At 49.2% G+C, this 21,201-nt stretch overlaps 9 protein-coding genes across 9 annotated transcripts, besides 2 other annotated features; 2 read left to right on the forward strand and 7 right to left on the reverse strand.

Annotated features, from left to right (window-relative positions):
* Positions 1-305: 305 nt before the first annotated feature.
* N7446_010156 (uncharacterized protein) lies at positions 306-2,131 on the reverse strand (the record flags this gene model as incomplete). The annotated part of the gene is made up of 3 exons (XM_058518900.1): positions 306-1,183; positions 1,222-1,496; positions 1,584-2,131. The coding sequence occupies 3 exons, from the start codon at positions 2,129-2,131 to the stop codon at positions 306-308; spliced, it is 1,701 nt and encodes a 566-aa protein (XP_058369688.1).
* A 750-nt stretch (positions 2,132-2,881) lies between these two features.
* Positions 2,882-4,359, reverse strand: N7446_010157 (uncharacterized protein; the record flags this gene model as incomplete). The annotated part of the gene is made up of 2 exons (XM_058518901.1): positions 2,882-4,236; positions 4,284-4,359. The coding sequence occupies 2 exons, from the start codon at positions 4,357-4,359 to the stop codon at positions 2,882-2,884; spliced, it is 1,431 nt and encodes a 476-aa protein (XP_058369689.1).
* A 327-nt stretch (positions 4,360-4,686) lies between these two features.
* Positions 4,687-6,423, forward strand: N7446_010158 (cytochrome P450; the record flags this gene model as incomplete). Its single annotated transcript, XM_058518902.1, has 2 exons — positions 4,687-4,816; positions 4,883-6,423. 2 exons carry the CDS (start codon positions 4,687-4,689, stop codon positions 6,421-6,423), a joined length of 1,671 nt encoding a protein of 556 aa, XP_058369690.1.
* A 90-nt stretch (positions 6,424-6,513) lies between these two features.
* On the reverse strand, positions 6,514-8,673 carry N7446_010159 (Zn(II)2Cys6 transcription factor; the record flags this gene model as incomplete). Its single annotated transcript, XM_058518903.1, has 6 exons — positions 6,514-7,246; positions 7,296-7,386; positions 7,431-7,565; positions 7,613-7,851; positions 7,928-8,374; positions 8,426-8,673. 6 exons carry the CDS (start codon positions 8,671-8,673, stop codon positions 6,514-6,516), a joined length of 1,893 nt encoding a protein of 630 aa, XP_058369691.1.
* Positions 8,674-8,949: 276 nt separating this feature from the next.
* Positions 8,950-9,088: a sequence feature (Protein overlapping with rRNA (N7446_010160, KAJ6054148.1) was converted to a misc_feature.).
* A 130-nt stretch (positions 9,089-9,218) lies between these two features.
* Positions 9,219-9,265: a sequence feature (Protein overlapping with rRNA (N7446_010160, KAJ6054148.1) was converted to a misc_feature.).
* Positions 9,266-9,419: 154 nt separating this feature from the next.
* On the reverse strand, positions 9,420-9,965 carry N7446_010161 (cupin domain-containing protein; the record flags this gene model as incomplete). Its single annotated transcript, XM_058518905.1, has 1 exon — positions 9,420-9,965. One exon carries the CDS (start codon positions 9,963-9,965, stop codon positions 9,420-9,422), a length of 546 nt encoding a protein of 181 aa, XP_058369693.1.
* Positions 9,966-10,465: 500 nt separating this feature from the next.
* On the reverse strand, positions 10,466-10,849 carry N7446_010162 (uncharacterized protein; the record flags this gene model as incomplete). The annotated part of the gene is made up of 1 exon (XM_058518906.1): positions 10,466-10,849. One exon carries the CDS (start codon positions 10,847-10,849, stop codon positions 10,466-10,468), a length of 384 nt encoding a protein of 127 aa, XP_058369694.1.
* Positions 10,850-13,062: 2,213 nt separating this feature from the next.
* On the reverse strand, positions 13,063-14,583 carry N7446_010163 (MFS transporter; the record flags this gene model as incomplete). Its single annotated transcript, XM_058518907.1, has 1 exon — positions 13,063-14,583. One exon carries the CDS (start codon positions 14,581-14,583, stop codon positions 13,063-13,065), a length of 1,521 nt encoding a protein of 506 aa, XP_058369695.1.
* Positions 14,584-15,812: 1,229 nt separating this feature from the next.
* Positions 15,813-17,068, reverse strand: N7446_010164 (uncharacterized protein; the record flags this gene model as incomplete). The annotated part of the gene is made up of 4 exons (XM_058518908.1): positions 15,813-16,184; positions 16,365-16,702; positions 16,753-16,838; positions 16,917-17,068. The coding sequence occupies 4 exons, from the start codon at positions 17,066-17,068 to the stop codon at positions 15,813-15,815; spliced, it is 948 nt and encodes a 315-aa protein (XP_058369696.1).
* A 1,727-nt stretch (positions 17,069-18,795) lies between these two features.
* Positions 18,796-20,876, forward strand: N7446_010165 (uncharacterized protein; the record flags this gene model as incomplete). Its single annotated transcript, XM_058518909.1, is given in 7 exon segments — positions 18,796-19,050; positions 19,150-19,382; positions 19,448-19,721; positions 19,749-19,870; positions 19,910-20,029; positions 20,084-20,174; positions 20,193-20,876. 7 exon segments carry the CDS (start codon positions 18,796-18,798, stop codon positions 20,874-20,876), a joined length of 1,779 nt encoding a protein of 592 aa, XP_058369697.1.
* Between the last annotated feature and the right edge of the window lie 325 nt (positions 20,877-21,201).

Below are 21,201 nucleotides of genomic sequence, written 5' to 3' on the forward strand. Positions count from 1 at the left end.
TTCTCCGCTGGGGTGTTTGATGTTTCCGATGAGTGGAATAAGCTCCTGCCTGATTATAAGTTTACGCAGGCTCAGGAGTTCTTAGAGGAGATTTGGAAGGGGAAGTCTTGGTTACCTTAGACTTTAATGCCTACTTTGCGCCATGATAGTGCATTTCCTGATTTGAGAGTGTTGTAAAGCTGTTAGCAGTCGTACACAGATATCTTGGAAAAACCGCAATATATCTAATTGATCTAAAGTGCACTAGAGAGAAATCCCCGTGTAGCATCCATCATCCCGATGTAAAACCGTCTTCTTCCCATCCTTCACACAATGCACACTCCCCCAAGATCCCCAACATAAACCTCCCCACCAACACCAAGCTTCAACCCAATCGGTTCATTGAAATGACGCGCCAATATCTCCTTCTGATTCTTAAGATCCTTCGACTTCACCGGGCCACCTAAATTCACACTATTCAATGAACATCCCGTCGGATGCTCACCCCGATCCGTCCAATAAAGCTGCTGTGACTTCTCATCAAGCTCCAGGTCAATCGGTTCCGGCAGTCCGTCAAGGAGTAACTCGATATCAGTTCGATTCTCAGCTGTCTCCCCAGCAGGAATTTCAAGCCCAGCACGGAAGATCCGGCCTTTACCAGCCTTGCTGGGTCCCTTCTGCGTCCAGTACACATACCCGTGTGATGTGTCAATTGTGATTCCGACACACCATCTTGTCATATCTGCCCGATGTTCAGCGCAGTCCAGATTCCCAGACTTGATGAGGATTTCGTGCTGAGACCCATCGAAGTTGCATCGATGCACGCCCATCCCTTCCCGATCACAGAAATAGATTTTGTGAGATACATCATCCACGACTAACTGCTTGGGCGTATGCACTGTCCCAGATGGAAGCAAAGTCTGGATACCCGTACCATCGAGTTTCGCAGAGTGTACAGAGCCATCATGCGTCGATGTTGCACGGCCCATGTTCGTCCAAAACATCCAGCCAGCGGAGCGAGAGATATCAATCCCATCTGGAAGTGATTGCCCGCTAACCAGCGTCGTAACAATCTTTGTAGCTGGATCAAACCGTAGAATCCGCCCAGCAGTGGGTATCTGCTTGATATCTGAGTTATTCGAACCCAGTCCAACATCCAACAGATATAGCGGCTGCTGCTGTACCTCACTCACACCATCCGGAACTGCAGCTGCAGCCGGACCATACAATCCCCCTTCTCACTCTTAAGCCCCAACCTCCCCTCCTTGATGTAGTTTTCTCGTAACCAATCCACAGTCATAGCGCCATCAAGCCGTCTCTCCTGGATATAATTATCCTCGATAAAGGCAACTGTATCCAGTCCAATCTTATCCATCAGCTGACAAGGTGGAAGACTCTGTGGTAGCTGGAACATATTCTTCCAAAGGAGATCGATTTCTTCCGCGGTGCTGACGTCTTCGGCGAGGATAAAGAGGATTTCACGTTTTATGGAGGCCCAGAGGCGGTTGAAGATGAAGCTGTTCACCCGTCGAAGTATATTAGCCATGGCTTGTTCTAACCTATAAGTGAAACTGGAGAAAGGGCTAAAAGAGAAAAAGACATACCCAGTTGACTCCCTCCTCGCCGTAACTGGAACCATCCCGCACTTATTCAGCACCTCACTCAACTCCCCAAATAGTTCAGTTTTCGTCTCCCCACAAGTCATCAACTCCACCGTGTGAATCCCCGGAGGCATCGTGAAATGCATATTCATTACTCGTTCTCTCCTTTCTTTTCTCACGCCATCGAGCATAAGCCTCGACTTGAAGCTACTGCTGTTACTAGCAATAATACAATCAGCCGGTGCATTTTTATCCACCTCGGCAAAAGTCGAGATCTTGAGATCGAGTTTCTCAGGGACGGCTTCGATAACGAGCCAGGCATTTTGGACAGCGGGCGGGATCTCGGTGAATGTGGCGTAGGTACCGCTAGCGGGATGTTTAGGTGTGATTGCTGTGAACTCTCCGTGGTGAGCGTCGATGAAGGTTGCTGCGTCTTTGAGGGCTTGAGGGGAGGGATCGCGGATGTGGACTGTGTATCCGCCTGCGATGAAGACTGAGGCAATGCGGCGGCCTAGAACGCCGGCGCCTAGGATGACGATTGGGCGGGTCATTGGTGGTATGTTTCTTGTGATAAATGTGAGTATATAATGCGTCTATGATGAGTAGATAGACCAAGGGAAGAGATGACTATAAGTGCTGGAGAACAAGATGGGCATATACGTTGTGCTATGCTGGCTAGGCCTTATATATATATTTCTAGCTACCTTATTCGTAAACGAAGATCTAATCAACGTACGTCATGAACACTTCCGTCTGTGCCGCCTCTGCCGGACTCCGGATGGTCAAGTTATACTTCGGAGATCTCACGGATCGGTTTCGGACTCGGTTCGGAGCCAGTCCGCATTGACCCTGCCGATGAACCCTGGCAGGCCTCATAATGCCGGCGGTCCTCCACTCGTTGTTGCAGACTCTCGTTTCTCACAAAGACCTTGACATCTCCGAATCTCGTGCGAGGCTCGTGCCAACGCCGTGGGCCTGCCGAACGTTCCGTAATCGCAGTAATATGCTGCGTTCTCGCCCTTGAGGATTAGAGTAGGTAATGGCAATCGACATGCCGGCTCTCTCCTGACCTTGCTGTATCGATCATGGTTTCTCTGCTTTGGGGGCTTACATCATGTTTCGGGTTAGTCTATAGTGATATTGAATTTACAGGATTTGGTGTATCTACAGTGCTTTGGAGCGATATTCCTTGAGGCGAGGCTATTGCACGTCAGTGTAGTTTTACCGAACAGTATCATGAAAAGAAAAGAGAAAGACACTAAAAATTATAAACAAATCCATTCTATCTCTACATACACAATCTAAAAACAAAAAACCTGATCCGCACTCTTCGCAACAGCGCCCGGAATCTCCCACCCCATCCCGCCCAACGTCTTCTTCATCGCATTCACCATCGGCGGCGGTCCACAAAGCAACACCTTTCCATCCTTACTCACATCTCCAATATGCTTCTCAATCATCTCCCCGCTCACGAACCCCTTATACCCCCTCCACTTCTCATCAGGATGACTAAGAACATACTGCACCTGGAACTTCTGCGAGAATTTGCTTGCAAAGGTTTCAAGTTCGTCGCGGAGCAAGATGTCCTCTTCTGTGTTGTTCGCATACAAGAGAGAAATCTTAGTTGTATCGGATGGATCTTCGCAAATTGCTCGGATGACTTGGTACATAGGGGTTATCCCTGTTCCGCCGGCGATCATCCCGATGGTTTTTGCGTAGGAGGAGGAGTATTTCATTGCGCCTTTGGGGCCGCGGATGTCGATGGATTCGCCGACTTGCATCTTTTCGAGGTACTGTGTGAGGGCGCCGTTCGGGTAGAATTTAATGAGGAATTCGATGCGGCCGAGGTCTGTGTTATTTGAGATGGGTGTGTAGGAGCGTTGGACTGTTGCTCCGTTCATGGTTGCGCGGAGGGCGACATGCTGGCCTGTTGGGAGGCCGAGAATATCTGATGCGTTTGGGAGGGCGAAAATAAGTCGGTAGACATTTGGCGCGATGCAGGTCTTCGTTGTTAAAGTGAAGGGGCGCCATTCTCGGGGAGAGAGAACTGGGGTAGGTGGTTTGGGTGGGAGGGTAGTTGGTCGGAGGCGTAGAAGACGAGATTTCGACGATGGTCGGTGGGGAGTGTAGTGGGTGAATTCTTGCTGGACGTCGAGCTTAGTTGAGATATAGACTCCCAGACCGAGGGTGAGTGAGAACTGTGTGATGCTGGCGATACCGACGCCGAACCAGAAGGGAGTGGAGCTGCTTTGGCTCTGGGTACTGGCCGGGGAGAGAGAGCGTAGCAAAGATGGGAGAGCGTGTAGTAGCTGAGACGGAGTCCAGCCTTGACGGTAGGCTCCTACTGCTGCTTTTGTGACGATTCCACCAAGGCCGAGTTTGATTGCAGCGCGGAGAAGAGATGACCATGTTGAGCTTCTCTTGGTGTTGATGACGGCGGCTTGGGAGACTTGTTCGAAGGTAGGGCGGTAAACCTCAACAGAGTCGGCATGCTCCTCGTTGGGTAGGTCACCGATATAGAATGACTCAAGCTGTTCACGAGCTTCGTCGGAATGTCCAATTTCCTCAAAGGCCTCAGTGGCATCGGCACCAGCAACTTCAATGAGGACTGCACTGCCACCAGGGTGATCTTCAAGATACTTGGTCACATCGTAGACTACATTATGTCAGACATGGTTGCAACAGAAAGGAAGGGCTACATACCCTTGTTATGGAGAATAATCCAGACATCGTCTGGCTTGCAGTGCGCTTTGACTTGCTCAATTGTATATGAAGACATATTGGTTGCTTGTCAATGATCCGCTGAATGCAACAAGGCATTATCCTCGCGCTTATTTATTTCCCAGTCTTCAGTGGCTACCCTCTTTTTCCCTTGCCGATATACCCTGATCGCCACTGTCTGCGGATCATTTCGGCCGAACTTCGTACGAGGTTCGGCCAACCCGAAGTATAGACGAGTCTCTTGGGACGCCGAATGGATAGCCGGCCCATGCTCGGACGCAACTTTCAGTCGCCATACCGAAAGATATAAAACGCGGTTGACAGAATGGTGTTGTTTCTGTATCTGCTCATAGCACAAAGACTTTTTACGATACAGCAGCCTCCCATGCAGTGTCACTTCTTCCTCGTCGGTGACGAACCGTCCTCAGCACAAGCAGTCGACGTCCAGTCTAGCTGGAAATTTGATGATCTACAGCGTGCTGTAGGGCTCACCTTTCATGTTGCACAGCCGTTAGGTAAGGGAATATTATGCCATACTTATCCCTGCTACTACAACAGAGCAAGCATACTGACCTCACCAGGAATCTCCTTTCACAATGCACAATCTGAAACCCTCTCGTCTGTCGAGGACATCATCGCAGCAAACAGCTCTGCAACCAACCCCATCGGCCTCCGAGTTGACGGCAATGCTGTGCAAACCCCTCAAGGTCCCGCGGGCCTCCCTCTAGTCGGCAGCTTCTACGAGATCTTCCCCGACCACCTAGGCAATCACTACCGTCTCTTCCGCAAATACGGCCCTGTAATCAAAACAACCAACATGGGCAAGACAACATACCTCACAGAGAGCCCCCAAGTCGCCGCAACCTGTTTCTCCGAGTCTATCTACATGACCAAGAAAATCAACGAGAACCATCCCCTCTGGGGTGTAAAAGATAACACGGCAATCTTCATCGGCGACACCGAAACAGAGAACTGGCGCCTCGCGCATAAGTATCTTCCACCAGCTATGGGACCCAAGGCTGTTCGACACTACACGAGTCTCATGCAGAACTGTGTACGGAAATCACTTCCCATCTTCGATGAACTAGACTCCCGCGACGAATCTTGGAATGTATACCAGTACATGGTGAAACTTGCCAGCGAAACCATCGGATCGTTCTCCCTAGGAAAGGAATTCGGACACTTCAAGTCCATCGATTCAGATCTTCACCCTGTCGTCACGAATATCGCAACTTTACTTTCATTGAACAAGAAAATCACCGCGCGCGGCGAATGGTACCGCCACCTCCCCTTCGGCGACCCAGCGCGTCTCCGCCACGTCCAACACACAATCTACACCATGCTCCAGGAATCCGTTGACGAAGTCGCCGCCCGATCAACAAGTAAAGACGCCCCCATGGCCGAAGCTGCACTTTCCGCTTCCTGTGTAGTCGATTACCTCCTACATGCAGTCGACGACAAGGGCGAGCATTTCCCCAACGATCTGATCCTAGCCAACATGCTAATCGTCACGGGCGCCGGCTTCACAACAACATCTTCTCTCCTCTCCTGGCTAATCTACTGCCTGGTGGCATACGAAGGAACCCAAGACCGTCTCTACGCCGAACTCGTCGAATACGGAATCGTGGGCCGTAACGGCTCCAATCCAAACAAAACAACCTGGACCCCCGACCTCGCCCACTCCCTCCCCTACCTGAACAACTTCATAAAAGAGACCCAACGCCTCCACAACCCCTCCTTCCAACCAGGCCGAACCACAAAAACAACCACAGTCCTCCCAGGCGGCTATCGGCTTCCTGAGAACAGTGTAATTGTCCCGGCCATCCACGCAATCCACACGAATCCAAAGATATGGAATGACCCCTTCAGGTTTAACCCGGATCGATGGGACGATGAAGAGATGACTAAAAAGTTGCATCGGTGCGCATATGTGCCGTTTGCGACGGGGCCGAGAGGGTGCATCGGGTTTAATTTTGCTTTGTTGGAGGTGAAGATTCTTCTTGCGGAGTTGGTGAGTAGGTATGAGTTTGTCAGGGAGGGGATGGAGAGTGTGGAGTATGATCCGGAATTTCAGCTTGTGAGGCCGTTGAACTTGTATGTTAGGGCGAAGAAGAGGGTTTGAGTTATCGAACTATCAAACTGATATTTCAGCTCAGTATTGTATATTATATAGATATGGATATGGAGATAGTTGTCAATTGAATGTCGTTACTTAACCAGGTGATCTATCTGCCTCTATATCTATGCAATCACCATAGATCTCCTTCAATGCTTTAATTGCCCTGGAGTACGGCCCGAAATACCGAACATTCGTATCTGCATCGTACCATTCTGACTCCCTTGCCTCCGTTTCTAGAACTGCAATAAGCCGGCGTGCTAACGGTTTCGTGTCTACAGTACCTTCTACTGGAATATGATCCAGTTTATGAAGGGTAATCGCACAGCTAACAGCATTATGCACGAATGCCCAGGATCGACACACAATGGCGGAGAACCGATGTAGTTCGAGGAAACATTCGACGACCTGGATAGCGCGACGGCGGCAGTCTTTAGCCACGGTTGATGGACGGCCAGTGGTGTGTGAATCTAGGGATCCTTGGCTGACGCGGCAGATCGCGTAATTGAGATGGATCCCCAACGCTAATCGTTCGAGGTGGTCTTGCAGGGATGTGCAATGGACCTTGCTAGTTAGGGATTTTGCTGCGGTGCTCCAGACGGCTTCGAGTTGGGATTTGGAATCGGGGATACTGGGATCGTCTCTGGTCCTGTTTGACGTGGCTTTGAGCTGTGTGTGTTCTAGGAGAATCTGGCAGATTTTGAAGATGCATTCTTGGAATGAGAGACCTGGTGTCGGCTTGTAAGGAATTGGGCAGCTTGTTGTGAAGCAGCTTGGAGGGCGGTCGTAGGTGAATGAGAGGAATGTGTCTTGCCATATGAGTGTCCACCTTTGTTGTCACTGTTTCGTTCATTTCAAATCTGGATCATGAAACGTACCATAACCGGCTCTGCTGGAGTTGTTCTGGAACTGGCAATGAGGGAGACGTTTCGTGTAGGCCTATACTCTGGGCGAGTCTGATTGTTGCCCCTACAAGAGTCAGCCTGAACCTAGAAAAATGTGGCACGAAATACCCATCAGAATCCAAGCACTATTCGTGTCCAGGTTGTTTCGCAAGCAATGTCCAAGCAGCGCCATAGCCTGGATCTGATCGATATCCGTGTGATTGAAGAAGTTCGACATGCGGAGACAATGAAAGGACGAGCAGACTACATAGTTAGTCCAGCTGACTGGCGGCATGGGGACAAATACATACTGAAGACTTTGGAGCGCAAATCTCGCTCTTTAACTGGGTCATGTGTAAATTGTACACCACACGCCAGTACAGCGAACAACAAAGCCAGCCACGACGGTTCTGGCCCAATGATCTGCCCACTACCCTCCTGCGCAGAGGCGCGCTTGTTCAGAAACGCGAATATTGACCCGCCGAGCTGGTCGATGTCGACGAGCACAGGGTAAAATGGGTAAGCCGTTGACTGGTAGGCTTGCCAGTATCTGCTAAGGTCAGCATACACATCGCTTCATTTCCCGATCCAAAACAGAATGGAGAAAGCGATTGAGGTCAGCCTACCGAATAATATCAGACTCATCCGGCAATGTCTCACAGACCTCCCTAACTGACGCCTCCGGCCCCCACAGGCTGGTAAATGGGTACGCGCGCGGCACAAATTGGTCCATCAAAGCATTATGGAGCATTGTATCTCCCGATGTCGTCCCCTCTCGACAGCCCAATGTCAACGGGGTATCTGATTGACTACCCAAGAAGATCGTGGCACCGGTCGCATCTTCAATGACATGGCGTCCAGGGAGCCTGCTGTGCAGACCGGGGTGAGTATCATGATGCCTTAAGCGGTTTTTGGTAGCGGTGCTCGAAAGTGACGCAGAAGCATCAGCACTCATCGCCCGGAGGTCCGCCTTGAGAGAAGAGATCTGCGCTTCGATTCGCTCCAGTCGGGAAATCATGCTCGCTGGATCTGGAGAGAGTGTAGAAGTAACAGGCTCTTCTACCAAAGCTTCCCTGTACAATAATCAGTATGCGGCTTTGGGAATCCACGAACGAAATACATACGACACATTCCGACTCAACGGCACAGTAACCTGCTGAGGCTCATGTCGCCGCTCCTCCGCGGTAGTCATCGGCACCTGACATAGATCAGGATGATTGCGAGCAACACAGCTAGCACAGGGAACATTGCCATCGCATCGCACTTTCCGATGTCGACAGGGGAAGCAAGACCGGATCACGCGCCGCTTGTGCCTGTGCTTGAGTTCTTCACGGATAAGAGCTGTATCGTAGGGATAAGGGTTCTCAGCCATATTCGCCAAGGAATCGTTTCAATATGTGAACTGTGAAAAGGCGCTAATCATGCATGTGAATGGGAATAAGTCTTGAATCTTGACGTCTTGGAATTGATCCGAAGAAGCCGAAAGGAACCCGGTTCTCGGCCGAATTCGGGCCGAGATTGCCTACCCGCCTATAGCGCACTCACCCTAAGCTTACCTGGGTGACACCCACCCGACTACTAGACGCACATAAGCCACACACCATACAGAGCAGTGAGGTCTGATCTACGTCCTTTGTAAGTCTACTTACTATATAATCCTCTTCAATGCAAGAATAAGTACATACGACCATAGGGTGTGGAGAACAGGGCTTCCCGTCCGCTCAGCCGTACTTAAGCCACACGCCGGTAAGTTAGTAGTTAGGTGGGTGACCACTAGCGAATCCTTACTGTTGTATGTTTTTGCCTCGTGGCACTGGTTTAATATCCCTTTTTTTTAATGTAGGAGGGAGATTGTATTCTAGGAGGATAAGTTATTATTAGATTCGGAAGTTCTCTGATGGGTAAAAATAAAAATACCACGGTCCAGGTTGAATAGAGTGGAATGAGAGATGAGTTGGCGCCATCTTAGAACCCAAATAAAACTTCAACTCAGGATATTACAGTATGAAGAAAGTGAGTTTAAACCGAAAGGTATTGAAAAGCCTACGACTGTGAGAGGGTGATGCTTCAATGGCAATGTTTGATATATTTCTAGTCACTATCTTTATTATCCGACTTTTAATAGTCGTCTTCATACACCTCCTCTCCCAGCTCTTTCCCCTGAATAGTCAACTTGTTCATTGGCAAGAATACAAACAACATACGACACCACTCCTTATCACTCCTATTGCGAAATGAATGCGCTGTACCCCTCTGCACACATACATCACCACGATGCATGTGCCTCTTCGCGCCCGAATCCAGTATGAGATCAACCTCTCCTTCGAGTATCACACCATAGTCGACACTGACAGTACGATGCATCGGCGTGGTCTTTCCAGGACGGAGGTCGATCATCCGGAAAATTGTCCCTTCATCGGTTGTGATCCCGGGTGGTTGATGAAGAAACTCGTCATACATAGCCACATCGGCTTCGTCATCAACTGACGCTGGCATGCTAGTTGTAGCGTATAGCAAGGCAATCTCGCCATCTTCCCCGGCCGGCTTTGAGGGGAGGTAGTCGGGTACCTGAGCATGGGAAAGAAACACAGCTTCGCCTTCGTTGTTGTGGGTCGTGATATAGCGGTGGATGTACGGGAGGTCGTTCTTCTTGTATGGGGACATTGCGAGCCACTACAGATGGCATTGAAAGGAAAAGTGCGTTTGAAAAAAGAGTCGAATGGACAAGATTTGCATAAGTTGGGTTCTGCGGGTAAATCTCAAGCAGGGTTTTTATCACATCATGGTGGCATCATTCGTTGAAATAGAGATTTTATGCACTTTGGTTCCAAGTTTGAGGAAAGTTTACAAGTGGAATCTGAGTATCTGTGGAATTGATGCCGAAAATGACCGATTTCGACGCCAGAAACGGCCGCCTTTCCACCCGTAACTTTGGATGTCGAGCCGCCGCTACTGCCCTGCACCTCACTATTCTGCACCCGCCTAGCGCTGTTAACAATCTCAAACAGACGAACGTTAAACGGAAGTAATCTGTATTGTGCAGTATTGTTACCGATCCAAAAATCACCAAGCCCCGGCCAGGTTGTTAACCCTACCCAAGCACCGATAAATCTCCTAACCTGTCGCAATCAGGCACGGGTTACGCATGACAAGGGCAACGCAGCTCAATTGAGCACTGGTACCAATGTCATTCTCCCCATCTTACTCGATAATGTATCTTCCTGCCCTAAAGCATGGAGGTCCTTCTCCGCTTCCAGTAGAAGATCCATGAGTAAAGTTTCAATATTCGTAGCGATATTGAGAAATGCCCCCGAAGTTTCATTGAAATCCAGCTTATCCTCAAGTCGCCTGCCATCCCCTCTCTTTACAATCTCAGAGAGAACTCTTGCTCCTTTTTGGATGATTTCCGCGAACTGCGCGTTTTTGCTAGGCTCAGCGGCTTTAAGATCATTGGAGAATCTGCGCGTATCACTCGCGGCTTGCCTTAGTGCGGCGTTGTTCATTGAGGCCACATACTTAGGCCAACGTTTGCTCCGGAGACGAGACATTTGGCGAGACATTTGGCGCAAGATGAGGGTCACATCGTTGCAAAGTTCGCTTAGACCACAGGTGAGTAAGGGCTTGTAGAGTGCTGTGGATGAATTCACTGCCGGTATTGGTTCTGAAATAAGAGACTGAATGCATCTATGTATGCTGAGCAGTTTGTCAGAGTAGAGCTCTTGGTAATCTGGCAAGTACTTGGTACTATTGCGTCCGGTGGAGCTTTGACCAGAGCTCTGCGATCGAGGAGATTGCGGCGGCGACTCTAATTGAGAAAAAGGTCAATACGAGAATTTTCGAATGGAGATAAGAGATACTATGGAATAGTGGATTTTCTTTTACCTGACTGTGCTTCGGAAACATCTTGGCAACGACGCCTTATTTCCCCCATCCAATCTTTCTCTTCCCAATCGTCTCTCAATGTCCCACAAGTTTCAGCGCCTATCAAAACCTGAAGTTGCCTTAAACAACTGACATGCGGATGATAGTTCATCGCATAGCTCGGGTGGAAACCATTGACTCTACAGATGGTGACAAACCCCCTGTTTCCCTCACGGTGGATCTTTGCTTTGACGGGGCGTTTGGGAGTGCGACCAAATTTCTCCCCAAGATTGATGCTCCCGAGCTTGTATGCATCCTCCTTCAAATTATAGAATTGCTCCGACAGCCTTACCTTTGCCGCGCAGAGCAAGACAGAGGGTTCCTTATCAAGCATAATATGCTTCGACGCACGGAATGACTCCTCCAATATCGCACCGTCAATACTTGCTATTGATTCAGACACGTAGGGCAGTAAGTCGACGATAGTAATGTCGGTCCGAATATCGAGTGACCCGCAGGATACAGCGGAAAATACGTCGTCAAGAGCATAAAGAGTTTCGCAATCCCGGATGACAACATCGAGACCCTCTTTGGGTGACTGTGCCGGGGCTGCTGCAGGGCGACAGCTATGCCACCCTTAAACGCTGGGCCTGCCAGCTGCACAGTAACTTGAATCTCGCTATGCGGTCGCTTCAGTGACAGTCCTCGAGTCTCGATGCAGGAGACGTGATTAGAAGGCTCTGTCAGGTCATTGCAGACAGGCTTGAAAAGACGTCTGATCCGGTGGTCGACTGCCACACCCAGGCAAGGCTTGGGCTGTATATCTAAAGCCATCGATCTCTCTCTAAGAGAATGTAATGAGCAGAAATAAGATCTATTGTCGACCGGTTGACATGGGGTCTGACCGCGCCGCTTGAACTTGGCTCTCCACTCCTCTGATAGTGCCTTCTTTCAGCCACCCCTAACCCCTATTATAGCATTAACCCGAACGAGTCTCTTTCCCCCGTTAGCCGCCCGGGTTCCTATCCTGCATGCCACGTCACCCGAATACAATATTTCCCCCCATGCCCTAGTAGCCCATCGTCCGTCACCAGACACTATTGTATAGTGATGATCCATTCTTGGGATTCGGGCAATTCCGCTCGGATCATCTTTTTCCATTATCACGCCATGCAAGACTTGTTCGCCGGTGCCTTTTTGCAAGACTAGGGCGAGCGCCCGAAGATGACCTCTTGAACATATGTTCCAACATACCTCCACGAATTCTATCAGCATTGCTCCTCGCTTCTTGCTCGTAACCACATCTGATGAAGTACAGGGTCTCGACTTTTCAACACGCATTTACTTTAGACGTTTACGCTCACAGATTGCTGCAGGTCATGACTTGCTATCGACCTTTTCGACGAAACCTCAGATCTCTTTCCACAGGAGTATTGAACTCCGTTGATGTCCGCTTTGCCTGCATGGGGGAGTTTATTTTGACCATCTGTCTTTCACTTTCGGTTATTAGAGCATTGGCTTGTACAGAAGTCCATTGTCTCTCTTTTTTTTAATGGCATCATTAGATCTTACTAGGATACATAATGTACACACAATTAGTTGTCATAGAGACTACAATATGTTGTAAATGATCTTTGTTGATATTTGAATAGAACATAAAGACTCATTCTGGTCTTCGCATAAATCTCCATGATTCAGCTTTGATTCTTTTGAATTAGCAATGATATGGCGCTAGAATAAATTCCCTGACACAGAAGATTTTAGGATAATGCAATGAAATATGTAACTGAAGCACCAGGATAAAGTTTTGGTGCTGATGCGGTTTCTCTTCATCCTCCCAAAGCACAAGGGCCACTGAGCCAGAGTTGATCGTTGTATGATTTCTGTAAAACGAAACATATCACCTCTCGTGACTGTTCTGGCGTTTACAGGCCTTCTTCGGCTCAGGCAGGTATTTCGCTGCAAGCGACAACCCAGAAGCAATCAAAACCAGTAATATCCAGATAGCATAGCCTCCAGCCAGCTGTGTCCTCGCACCAAGTGCGAAGAGGCTGGTGAAGAGGGCCGGACAGAAGGCTCTCAACCCGCTGCTACCGGTCAGGGCTAGCGCGTTTAGTGTGCCCAGAAACCTCGGCGACGGCGCAATATCATTGAGAGCGAGCTGGATTGCCGTGAAGCTCATGCTGACTCCACAGCCTATAACCAGTGTTACCGGCGCAAAGATCCAGAAAGCATTAACAGAAGCATCGGTGCCCTGACGCAGGAGGACATTGCCAATAGGGAATACTATGAAGAACGCCGGCCAAGCAGAGGCACAGAGGCGTATCACACCGTTCGAACCGATTCTCCGCTGTAATGGAGGGAACACTAGGAGGAGCCATGCGGCTTGAGCAGCACCGTTCAGACCCATCATTAGCGAAATTTGTAGAGGCGTGAAGTCGTATCCACCGAGGTGTATAGGAGTAAACCAAAAGACAGGCACAATAGCAGTGAATGCAAAGGCGAGGACCGCGATGTGCCCAAACGTATAGATGACTATACTCACACCTGGCGATTTCAGAAGCTCCCATGTCGAAAGATCGGTCTGGGTCGAAGCATTAGAGCCCGCCTCTTCCTCATCACTGTCAAAAGTCAGGCTCTTCTTTAGAGTCTCCTCAACAAACAAAGCAGTAGACACCACAGCGGTGGCACCGACCAGGGCAACCACCAGGCTGGAGAGAGCGTAGGGGTAGTTTTCGAAGAAACGAATCCCCCCAAAAGCGCCCGGGTATTGAATTGCCGGGTTAGCAAGGGCACCGCCTATCAGAGGTCCTAGGAAGATGCCCAAGTTTCCAGTGAAAGCGAACCAGCTAAACGCACGGGCCTGGGTCTTAGGCGTGCTGTGCTCGGCCACCATGGTGCGAATTGTAATGATTGTCCCGGCGAATATACCAGCAATAGATCTGAACAGGATCATTTGCGGTATGGTTCTTGCCACCCCGAAGAGGCCCGTCGCTATTGTCACGCCGACCAAAGAGAAGACAAGGACGGGCTTCCGCCCGAGACGGTCGGCAGCGCGACCCCAGAATATCATGACAATAGCCTGCGTTAGAGAGAATAACGACTCGATAAGCCCGCTGTAAAAGCCGATATCCGAGTCCGCAACATTACCATTCTCCTGGACCATCTGGCTTACGTAGGGAAAGACGGAGAAGAAGGCCAAAGGTTCGATTGTCCGGGCATAGCAAAGCAGCAGGATCTGGAACCTGGGCAGAGGTTTTTCATCATCGTCGTCGCTTTCATCGCTAGCACGTATAGCTGTGCCAGGTTTCAAGAGAGCCGTGGTCTCATCTACATGGCCGTTTTCCTCGCCAAGTCCGGGGGTGGGTTTTGGTCGGGAGGGCCCTTTGCCCGCTTGGCTGTCTGTCGGCAAAGCGACCATGTCTGTAAATGCTAACCTTGAGATACTGCTGATCAAATAGCGGACGCGGATCTCAGGTGGGGGAAAAATTAAAGCAAATGAGGTGATTCTAATCTGACATGGCGCTCACAAGGATAGCTCCAAGTTAGATAATCGAGGTTATGTAACTTAACTAACCCCACCCCTAATTCTCCTGTCAGCCCTGCAGGTCTGCCTTCTCAAAATATTCTAAAACGATGTTTTTTTATTTCATATCATAGAGCTGCCATTTATACCGAGCTTGGCGTTACACAGCGTCAACTCAGCCTTCAAGTCAGCCTCACGCAGACCCACACTTTGTAACCCCTTTCACTTCGTTCCTTCGTTTCAGGGCATGGTTTGAAACCCGATTTTATGATTGCTATATTCCTCAGGCCCCAACCGTCTCTAGCTCTCTAACTATATAGGTTTCCTGATGAAGCTTTCCCCAGCTATCGACCCCTTTGTAATTTAAGTTCCCAACAGTTTTGCCGCTGCAGCCCAAATAAATGTCTTTTACCCGAAGGAGCGTCTGACAGCGAGCTGGGAAATACGAAGGACAGCTTAAAAAACAAAGTACGAATCAAGTGTGATTGGTTCCTGACTACTCCTTGCTCCACCTTGGAGAAGCATAATAGTTTGAAGGTTGCCAGAGCTAAAGTGACAATGCGTATACTGTATTTTATTTTTAAATAGAGAACTTTGAATTTCTATGATTCTGTTGGTTTTGAGGTTGTCGCTCCAAAGTGGAGAATGGCGTGGCAATTGACCAATCATATATTGTCCCAGGATGCGGCGGCTCCCATACTATTTTCAATAGGCGATTTGCGGCAAATTCAATGTCCTTTGCAGTTAGAGGTGTATAGCAAGAATTTATCAATTCGATCCAGCTAATTAAGGCATTTTCCTGATTCGAATCCAATGCATTATTAGTGGTAGGGCGACCTGAGAGAGATATCCGTCTATTTTTACGACCACGAAGCTTCGAATAAGACACGCGATAATGGTCCGCAGCCTTGCGTAGGGACGCAAATTTTGCGATTCATAAGCATATAATGCCTCAGCTAGCAGAGCCCCTTCATCATAAGCATTTTTTAGCACTTTTCAGCAGGCAGAAATACGCGTAAAGTTGAAAAAGTAGGAAATTTGCATTATGGCTGTTAATTGCATTTTGGCTGTGGAGAGGGGTGGGTGTCCACAAAATATGTTGTAAACCACCCAACCAAACCAAATTACCCGTCAAGAACAACCACCCCCAACCGCCTAGCAACCGTACTCATGTCAACGCCCCGCACAACCTGCGTATCATCGGGAGCGTCTTGCATGGAAGGATCCGGATTCTCGGACCCATCCAGGTACGCCATGTAGAAGTAAACTCCGGCCTCGGAGACAAACTTGGCGCGATCGAGCACAACTGTGAACAGGCGAAAGAGCTCGCAGAACCTCCCTTGTCCTGTGATGATGTGTTTCTCGGGTATTTGAGGAGTAATGCGTTTTGATGTTGGGGGTTGATCGTCGCCCGTGGAGATGTTGTGCAGGGCGCCGATGGGGAATGAATTCTCTCGGTCCTCTTCTTGAGTTTGCCGGGATAAAATTTCGAGGACCTCGTCTTAGGCGGGGCGAATGGCTGACAAAGAAGGGGAATTTGGGATGAAGAACCTGAGAGTGAGGGTTTTATTGGCCGGGAGGTGGGAGAACATTGACGCTGTGAACAGGCGCGCTGTGCTTTCCAAGAGGGAGGGCCCTGCTGTATCGCGAATGGAGCTGAGAAAAAGCGCATGGACAATGTATTGAATATCGGGGGTTTTGCCCTCAGGAGTATTGGTGACTGTTACAATGTTGGCATCCTGAGAAACCTGGAATTCCGGATGAAGAGAGAAGCTGCCAACCGAAGTTTCCAGGCTAAGCTGGTCGCGAATCTGCTCTTCTGACGGTAGATCCGAGCTGGGTGTCTCATCCTCGTCTACATCCAACGCGTATCGCTCCGGAGGGGACCGACGCCGCTGAAGATATCGATCATGAGAATCTGGCATCGCGCCATTCCTCTTCGAGCCAGCGCTTGCGGTTCTTGTGGAAGCCAGATTCATCTCGCTTTGCGCGTTTGCTCTTTCGCTCGGTATCACTACCACCAGGGTCTGTCAACAACAGAGTCCCAGTATCCAGGCTGGTTACCATAGTCAATGCGCATCATAGCGTCACCGAAGTCACGAGGGACGCGCTTGAAGTCATAGTCGAATGTCAGGTCGTAGACAGATCTCCTAGCAAGGTCACGCTTGTTTAGATGTCTAGGGAGGGTCTGGTTCTAGGACTCCTTGAGCTCCTTCGCGACGGCGTACCGACTAAGGCCACAGCGATTAGGCATTTGCAGAATAGTGCTAGGAGCGCCCTGTCCACGGTGAATGTGGTCACACTTACTGTCCTCGCTAGACTCGGTACAGACCATGCGGATGGTATGCTCCTCTTCGCTATCGGTGTCGGGGCAATCCATCAACTCCTAGGGCGAGCTATCACGCTTGTCTAAGCTTCCGGATGTCCTATAAGAGCTTCACGTAGTTCTTGCCATCGTCCGTCGAGTCCTAGTTTTTAGGCCGTCTATCAGGAGCACCTAGATACTCCTAGTCGATATCTACGGCGTCGAAGGTATAGTGGCGCATAAAGGAGAGAAGCTTATCGATAAACTTAGACCGGTTGTCTTCCGTGGAGCTAAGCTCGGCAAAGACTTTTTACGTCTCTGTTTTATTGTCGTTAAAGGTCTAGCCACCGAACGAGACACCAAGAACAACATGTAGGTTACGCTCCTTAAGAGCAGTGAAGTCTTTTAAGGTTTTCTCCTCGACCTCGGGCATAGGACCAATATCGTAACTATTAAGGTCGATATAGGCGAAAGCATCTTTTAAAAATCAGTAATCGAGGCCAGATAATAATAAGGAGGGAGACGTACAGTTAACGTAAGTTAAGCTCTCTACGGGAATCTATTTGATTTTCATGCCCTAGTAGTCCGAATCATACTTGAATGCCTCGTAGTATCTGATGATACGCTCCTAGATATTGCCGGAAGAGGCACTAGAGTCAGGCTGTTCATATTTGTCTTTGCTCTGGCATCCGTCACCGCAGAACTCCGCGGTGGTACCACAGAAACCAAATTCACTATAGTAGACGTTAAGAGGACAGGCTTTGCTAGGCTCTTTTGCGTCTTTGCCGCACTCTGCATGTGCATCGCAATTACTCTAGTAGGCATCGTTAGGTGACTCGCCGGTGGTACCGCAGTAGGTTTTACCGAAGCCACAGACACCGTTTTTACCGTAGCAGGCTCTATTCGAGCATAGCTTATCTTTTCTACAGCTGTACTTATCATCCCCGAGAAGTTTCAGTGAGCTTAACTCGATACCTAGGTCTCCGGCAAGATCGCCTATAGCAATTGAAAGAAAAGATAAAAGAAAGAATAGGCTTAGCAACCCTCGAGCTATGGTGAGGGAGGAAAAAAATGATAGAATCACAAATAAACGAACTAACGAATGAATAAATAAATAAAGGAAAGAAGGAATGAACGGGTTAAACCGCCGTGAGGGAGGGCGGCCGTAGAGGACTAAATACTATCAAACCCGCGAGAAGCATCTCAAGCGAGTGACAGCCGATCTCCCAAAATTACTTCGGACAACAACCACAACTCCTCTCTCGACGGGGCAGACAGCGGGAAGAGTCTTAGCGAACTATGGACAGTCAGCCAATCAAGCCCTAACCGTGCCTGATTGCCGATCACCCGGGGGCCAAAAACATAAACCACGCACGAGGCTGCGACTTTAGTTTGTTTTAGCTTGTATTCCCTCCAATCCCACCTTGTGCCAAGAACGAGGAGGATTCAGCCGCGCAGAGTCTCTGCCGAATTTCTGCATAATTTAGGCGTGCCACCAGGGGGCCAAATGTACGTAAAGGGACCAGATGTGCGAGGAAACCCAAGGGCCAAACGCACCTCGACAGATTCCGCGACTCAGACTCAAGGTAGACACGAGATGTGGAGTGCGAGGTGGAAAAAGACCCTATGAAACGCTGCATTTTGCCCCAAGGGGAGGTTGTCCGGCCTATCGCAATTTAAAGCCGCAGCAGAGCGATAGGGCCAATGCTTATCAATTGGCACTATCCATACACATATAATGCTTTGTACATGAAGACGTCTGCCTCGGCTAGTCCCCTAACTATCCGCCCATACTTCCGACCATGTCTTTCGTTAATTCGCTTGCGCGGTACACTCTTTTTCTCTCTCTTTTCACACTTATTACCTGTTTTCAACCCGTTCCTAACAATTCTGTCGGTGACTATAATGATCAATGTGCAGACGCACTCACTACCAATTTAACTTCCTACATCGTGGCTGTGCATAGTCTTAGTTCTAACAATTTTTACTCGAAGCATGGTCTTGACAAGATTTACACCAGCGACTGTCGCGACGAGCTGCTAGAGTATAGAAAAGCTGTGGCTGCCGGATGCTCCGGCGCCACTTATAGCAACGAATAGGGCATAGTGTATCCTATCTCTAAGGTCGCCGACACTCTTCTCTTTAACTTCTAACAGACCTGCTTGAAGAACCAAGGCAATTACTACAACATCGTTCTAGGTAACCTCACTAAGAATAGTAGAGACGACTACAACAAGTGCCTTTTGCTAAAGCTTCGCAATAAGGCCCGGTATCCTTACAGCAGCGGACCTAATATGTACTCGAGCGCGTACCCTAGTTATACCTCTTCTTACGGATTCACAGGGTACCTAGTGACTGCCAAGCCGACGGTGTCTCCTAATTCGACAGTGTCTCTTCCTCGTCTATATGTTAGCTTATCGATGAACCGCTTAAAAAAATACTAATGCTCCGTAGATCGAGCACACTCACTTTATCCGTAGCAGCTACCCCAACGGCCAGTACCTACAGCGGCAAGAAGTACACCATCAAGGACGGAGACACCTGCGAGTCGGTCTCCAAGTCGCAGAGCGTCGCCACCTACCAACTCCTCATAGACAACCAACTCCAAGCCTACTGCGCTAACTTCCCTAAATCTGGTAACCTCTGTATTAAGAACCATTGCACTACTTATATAGTCCAGAAGGGAGACACCTATAAGAGTGTTGCGAAGGAACACAATATCACGAGAGTCTAGTTGCGCTCCTACGACCCCTAGATCGACGGCGGTTGCTATAACTTCAACCGCACTATCGGCACAGAAATCTGTATAGATAAGCCTAGGGAGAAATACCACGCTCTATCCTCTGTTATTTCTGCCACAGGCTTGCCCACGGCTTCGTTAGCCGTCTCTGTCCCGACTAACCTCGCCTAAAACAGCACTAAGAACTGTGGCGAGTATTACACGCCTAAGAGCAATAAGACCTATGACACAATCGTCCAGAATTTCCCTATCAGCCGTGTCAATTTCCTTATCTTAAACCCCGGCCTAAACCAGAAGTAAGTTTGAACTCTTCCACTCCCCTTCTATAGAACCATAACTGATATGCCTAGCTGCACAAACTTCATAGCTAGCCGCAGCTACTGCGTCAAGCCCGTCAAGGACATAGACAATTACCCCGGTGCCCTAGGCTACATGCCTTCTGTCTCTAAGATCCCCTAGGGTGATCTCCCTAACGCAACCTACACGCCCGTAAATAACCCTAACCCGCTCCCTATCGCCCCAGGCACGTTGAAGGATTACGGAAGCCTCATCGATGGTCACGATCTTCAATACAACTACACGGGCGTCAGTAACTACCAAGCGGCCGGTACCTTCTGGAAAATCTCGCAAGCAGACTTGCTCAGGTGGAATCCGTCGCTGAAGAAGCTGAAATCGAATTCTACCAGTTGCGATTTCAGCAAGAAATACAGGTATTGTATGGACGGACCTGGGGCGAGTGCATCGTCTTCGGGGGCTGTGCCTAGTACGCCGGCGCCTTCGACGCCGCTTACGACTTCGACCTCTTCGTCGACATCTAGCCCAGCCCCCACGAGCACATCGACCTCTCGGACCTCAACCACTGATAAAGACACAAGCACTAGTAGCAAGCCTACCAGTACGACCGCAACTCCCACATCGACAAACGGAGCCGTCCCGTCCCCCACCCAGTCGAATAGCATTGCGGACAACTGCAGTGACTATGCCAAGGCCAAGGATGGCGATAACTGCATTGACTTCGCTAAGGATCACGACATTACTCCCAAGCAGTTGTACCAGTGGAACACAGTTTTGGGTGATGGTGGCAAGGAGTGTGGGACTATGTTCCAGAAAGATACATACTACTGTGTTGGTGTGAGTGAATAGGTGGATCGATGGACGTGGTAGTTAGGCACTATTAGTGGCAGTCAGTAGTGGTAGCTGTAACTATTATTTTGTCCGAAGTTCTCTTTACATGGCATCAACAGAAAAAATAGCGCCGCCGAATAATACCACTCTCCTAGAATGGCATGCGTAGGTAATTATGCGTGTCATTGGTTACACCATGGATCCCCAGCAGAAGACTGGGTTTGTGATTATTTTCGTTAGAGCTCTATACGAAGTCCAGAGTATACTTGAATATGCGGATCCGGAAAACACTATCCGTGATCGTCTTTTCCTAGTATAATGTTGCAGATAGTCATTAACGAAG

Source organism: Penicillium canescens (assembly GCF_028828765.1).
Source record: "Penicillium canescens strain IBT 15451 chromosome Unknown utg000006l_segment0_segment0, whole genome shotgun sequence".
In the NCBI taxonomy this organism is placed as follows: Eukaryota; Fungi; Ascomycota; class Eurotiomycetes; order Eurotiales; family Aspergillaceae; genus Penicillium; species Penicillium canescens.